The following is a 5,000-nucleotide window of genomic DNA, read 5'->3' as shown; positions in this document are numbered from 1 at the left end:
AATGTAGAGAAGGTATGAATGGGAATGGATATCTTAATAGTACAAGAGATGTATTTGTATATATATATATATATATATATATATATATATATATATATATATATATATATATATATATATATATATATATATATATATATATAATATTTATATGTATGTATATATACATATATATCATATATATATATATATATATATATATATATATATATATATATATATATATATATATATATATATATGCGTGTGTGTGTGTGTGTGTGTGTGTGTGTGTGTGTGTGTGTGTGTGTGTGTGTGTGCGTGCGTGTGTGTGTGTGTGTGTGTGAAATGAGAGAAGGAGGGTAAGAGAGATAGCAGAGATTAACTGACATACCTAAACTGTATATTTGTACAACATAAAATAAATCAAAATAAAGACTAAGCAATTCAGTTCAATCCAGCTGAGTACTAGAATTTTCTTTGACTCTTTAATTACGACTCATAAATACAATAATTCTATAACATAAAACCGGTTTAGATGATTACGAAATTCGGTCATCTGTAACACTTAGCGCGTTACCCATAATGCAGTTCTAATGTGATGTTGTGTGGCATTGATCTGATGTGGTATGTGCTCCATGGTATGTGTGTGTGTGTGGTATATATGTATGTATATATATATATATATATATATATATATATATATATATATATATATATATATATATATATATATATATATATATATATATATATATATATATATATATATATATATATATATATATATATATGATGGAAGAATAGTAGTGTGTGTTTGCGTCTTCCACTGATATTGCATTTGTAGTTTCATAATTATTACTGACTAAAAAGAAGTAAATAGGGATAAAATGATAATAGGAAGAGCTTTATAATCTAATGGAATAACATGTTCTCTTCTATACATTTTTACCATTGCTATATTTATGCGATACCTCTATCTGTCTGTCTCTGTCTACCTATCTGCCTCACTCTCACTTTCTTTTTTTTTCTCTTTCCCTGACTGTCTGTGTAAAATAGACATCTATATGTATACATCTGTACATGAGTGTTCGTGAGAGAGAGAGAGAGAGAGAGGGGGGGGGGGGGAGAGAGAGAGAGAGAGAGAGAGAGAGAGAGAGAGAGAGAGGAATAGAGAGAGAGAGAAAGTTTGTGTGTATGTGTGTGTGCTTCGTATTTTTTTTTCTTCATAAAAAAAAACTTTTAGGTTCTACCTCCCGAAAGCCTCGCATAAAAGCGTTTACTCATGAGTTTAATGGAGTAATTGGCCATAATTTTTCCTACTTACCGAAGGAGGAAATTAGAAGATCCGAAAATAGTGGAAGGAAAACAGAGAAAGGATTTAAGGGAGGGCAAAGGCTATGAGTGTGTGTGTGTCTATGTGTGTGGGTATCTTTCTATGTGTGTGTGCGTGTCTATGTGTACATGTGTGTGTGTTTATGTGTGTGTGTCTATGTGTGTGTATGTCTATGTGTGTGTGTGTGTGTGTCTATGTGTGTGTGTGTGTATGTGTGTGTGTGTCTATGTGGTGTGTGTCTATGTGTGTGTGTGTGTAGGTGTGTGTGTGTGTGTGTGTGTGTCTATGTGTGTGTGTGTGTGTGTCTATGCGTGTGTGTGTGTGTCTATATGTGTGTGTGTGTATGCATGTGTGCCTGTTTCTTTGTGTGTGACGAAGAAAGAAAGGGAGAATGAGAAGAAGATAAATAGGAAAGGAGGGAGGGAAGAGTGAAAGAAAGTCTTGTTGACTCATTTCTTGTTTTTTTGTTTTTTTCTATCTGTCTATCTCTCCATCAGTCTGTCTATCTTTATTCATTTCTATCTTGCTATCTATCCACGTTTCTATCTGTCACTATCTATATATCTTTAGCTATCTGTCTATATCTATCTGTTTTATATCTATCTATCTATTTATCTCCCTATATCTATCTGTGTATATCTAAATGTTTTTCTATTTATCTATCCATCTATCCATATCTACCTGTCTATATCTATCTGTCGTTCTATCATTTTCTATTCTGTCTGTCACTATCTATCTATCTTTAGCTATCTGTCTTTATATCTATCTATCTATTTATCTCTATATATCTATCTATCTATTTATCTCTATATATCTATCTATCTATTTATCTCTATATATCTAGCTATCTATTTATCTCTATATATCTATCTATCTATATCTATCTGTCCTTACAGCTATCTATCTCTCTCTCTCTCTCTCTCTCTCTCTCTCTCTCTCTCTCTCTCTCTCTCTCTCTCTCTCTCTCTCTCTCTCTCTCTCTCTCTCTCTCTCTCTATATATATATATATATATATATATATATATATATATATATATATATATATATGTGTGTGTGTGTGTGTGTGTGTGTGTGTGTGTGTGTGTGTGTGTGTGTGTAGATATATATATTAGAAATATATATGTATATCTTTTTTGTTTGGCCTTCCATAATTCTTATCTCTATATCTACATGTCTATTTTATTTGTCTATCAGTAAATCTATCCGTGACCCCAGAACGTCGAACTTTAAATCAGTGTATTGCTATTTCCTGTTCTTCACTGGTTATGCATTCATCTCCATCTCCTTGGCCTTTCCTTAAACATCTAATTATTTCTCTAAAACTTGTGGTTTCAGTTCAATTCTTTAGTTGAGGGTTTTGCGAGTGGCAGGCCCTTTAATAAACAAGGGTTTTCCAAAATAGATGTAGTTGATGAAATAAATACTTCTGGTTGATGTTTTTTTCTTTATCTATTCATTTTTCTTTTCTTTTCTTTGTCGGTGCCTTTGAGACGTTCGCTTCCTCTCGATTTTTTTTTTATTTATCATTTCGCTTTTCAATCTGTTCATATTCTTAATTTTCATACCTATAATTTATCTTATTTTTCATTTTTTCTATATTTCATCATTGTTATTACTGTCCGCTTTTACCCACGTTTTGCTTAGGTTATTATCCTCTCCGTTGTTGTTCTGATGTTTATCAATACTGTCTTAGTGAATACGGTGCATTACCCTGATTACCGCAAGCATTAGCGCACAAAACTCAACGTCAGGAGTCGTCCTTCACCCGAGGCCCAAGACGACCACGACCCCTGAGCGGCAAACGACCTTCGTCAGGGCGGCCGGCGGCATAATGCAAGGGCTGTCCATCACCTCGCCCCCCCCCCCCCCCTTCGCCGCCGTGCATTTAAGATGGCGGCGGCCGTGTAACGAGCTGACATTCTTTATTCCTCCGTCCTTATCCCTCTGGATCTGGGTCATCCCTTACGGTTCTCCCCGATGGTCGATATTAGCGTGGATTTCGTACGTGGGATTCCATTTTAACGGCCTTTTGCTCTTTCGGGGAATCGCTTCTTTTTTCCGCGAAGCTAAAGGAGTGTTTGGTTTCGAGGTGAAGGACAAGTGAGAAGATGAGTCACCTCTGAGGCGGTACTGTGGCGTGACGTCATCAGGCTTCCCCTGTTGATACTCGCTGCCTAATGTTATTTTCTTTTGATGTTTATCGAAGAAACCGTCTCAGTTTATGGCGCTTTTACCAGGAATTGTCTTGGTAACAGTAAAATCAGTAACAACGAAAATGTGGACAAAGATCTTGTTCGTTAAGGCTTTCAAACTCTTGATAATTTTCTGCGTTTTTCCGCGAAAAAATACATGACAACAGGAAATTTTAAATCCAAATATAGAAGAACATTAGAAAAAAATACATAATGTAAATAATGCAACAGAGCACAGACCACAATCACTGTCTTTGAGTGCTAATGACACGAGTCTATAACCGCAACACGCACGCACTCACGCACGCACTCACAGCTGCAACGAGAAACGCAATCAAAAGTCCGATATCCAACATACCAGAACTCTTCACGTGACCAACTCTGGCCACACGAGCCTGATTTTGGGCGCTGCTTGTGGCCCTTTGCCGCTCCCCTTCACTGGTATCGTGGTATCACTGCAACACTTGTCTTCGGTGCTTCTGATTACCCGGAAAGTAGTATTTCTTAATCTGTATTATGAAGTAGATAGATGGAAGGATGGACAGTGTGTGAGTGATATACATGTATATATACACATATGTACGAATACTCACACACATACATGTATGTGTGTTTGTGAAAAAAAATTTCTTTCGTTATATTTTCTTTTCTTTTTTTTTTTAACTTCCTTCCTTTCTTTTTCTTCGTCTTTCTTTGTGCGTGAGTGTGTGTTTGTATCAACACACACTTTTCCAAATTATGGCGGTTGACCCAGTAATGTATCATATTCGGTGTATCAGTATAATTTCCTTCTCCTGCTTCTCTGGATCCACTCATTATGATCTAAAAGCCAAACTAAGCCAGTTCACAACAACGCTTTCCTCATCGCACTCACTACCGAGGGAAACTAATCCCTTATTCATGAGCTTCCTCGCTCCTCTTTTAACCGAACCTAAAACATGCTTGCAAAAACCTCCTCCTGTAGAAGTGTTCCACGAGGTCTGACCATCTCTCGCGCCCTTTACAGCTCGACGCGGACGACGAGGACGGGGCTGTGTTGGCGGCTCTGGTGGGCAGGACGATGAAGGAGGCGATCTTGGAGGTGGCCCTCGAGGAGCAGGCCGAGGAGGAGAGGATCAGCAGACTGACTTCGGAGGCCCTCTCGTCCTTCAAGGTTAGTGTGAGGGACGGGGAGGTATTTTGGGGATGGGGGATAGAGGAGGGACGATAAAGAGGGGAGGAACAGTGTGTAAAGAATCTGGAAGAGAGGGCTTCTAAGAGGAAGGGATGTGATGGAGGAATGAGATAGACTGAAGAAAGTTTCATAGCTCTTCGCACAAAGAATATATCGTATAGGGTGTAATCAAGAAACGTCATGTGTGAGGGATGGGAAATATACACCTCGTTCGACCTTTTGGCTTCATTTTTCGGGGGATGTGGGTCCGGTAGGTACGTAGGGAACACATGAGAAATGCTTTAATAATGAAAAGAAGTCCTCCATAGAAAAGGATGA

The 5,000-nt window shown here is 37.5% G+C and overlaps 1 protein-coding gene across 1 annotated transcript in view; it reads left to right on the top strand.

Annotated features, from left to right (window-relative positions):
• Positions 1-5,000, top strand: part of Rsph3 (Radial spoke head protein 3) — a 74,209-nt gene that overhangs the window by 46,145 nt on the left and 23,064 nt on the right. Inside the window, exon 6 of the mRNA XM_070131252.1 lies at positions 4,515-4,661. Coding sequence (XP_069987353.1) covers positions 4,515-4,661 — 147 coding nt within the window. The remainder of the gene's footprint in view (positions 1-4,514; positions 4,662-5,000) is intronic.

The sequence above is a fragment of the Penaeus vannamei genome, chromosome 16, assembly GCF_042767895.1.
Source record: "Penaeus vannamei isolate JL-2024 chromosome 16, ASM4276789v1, whole genome shotgun sequence".
NCBI classification, from domain to species: domain Eukaryota; kingdom Metazoa; phylum Arthropoda; class Malacostraca; order Decapoda; family Penaeidae; genus Penaeus; species Penaeus vannamei.
The sequence above is the reverse complement of the archived record's forward strand: the minus strand, read 5'-3'. Positions and strand labels throughout refer to the sequence as shown.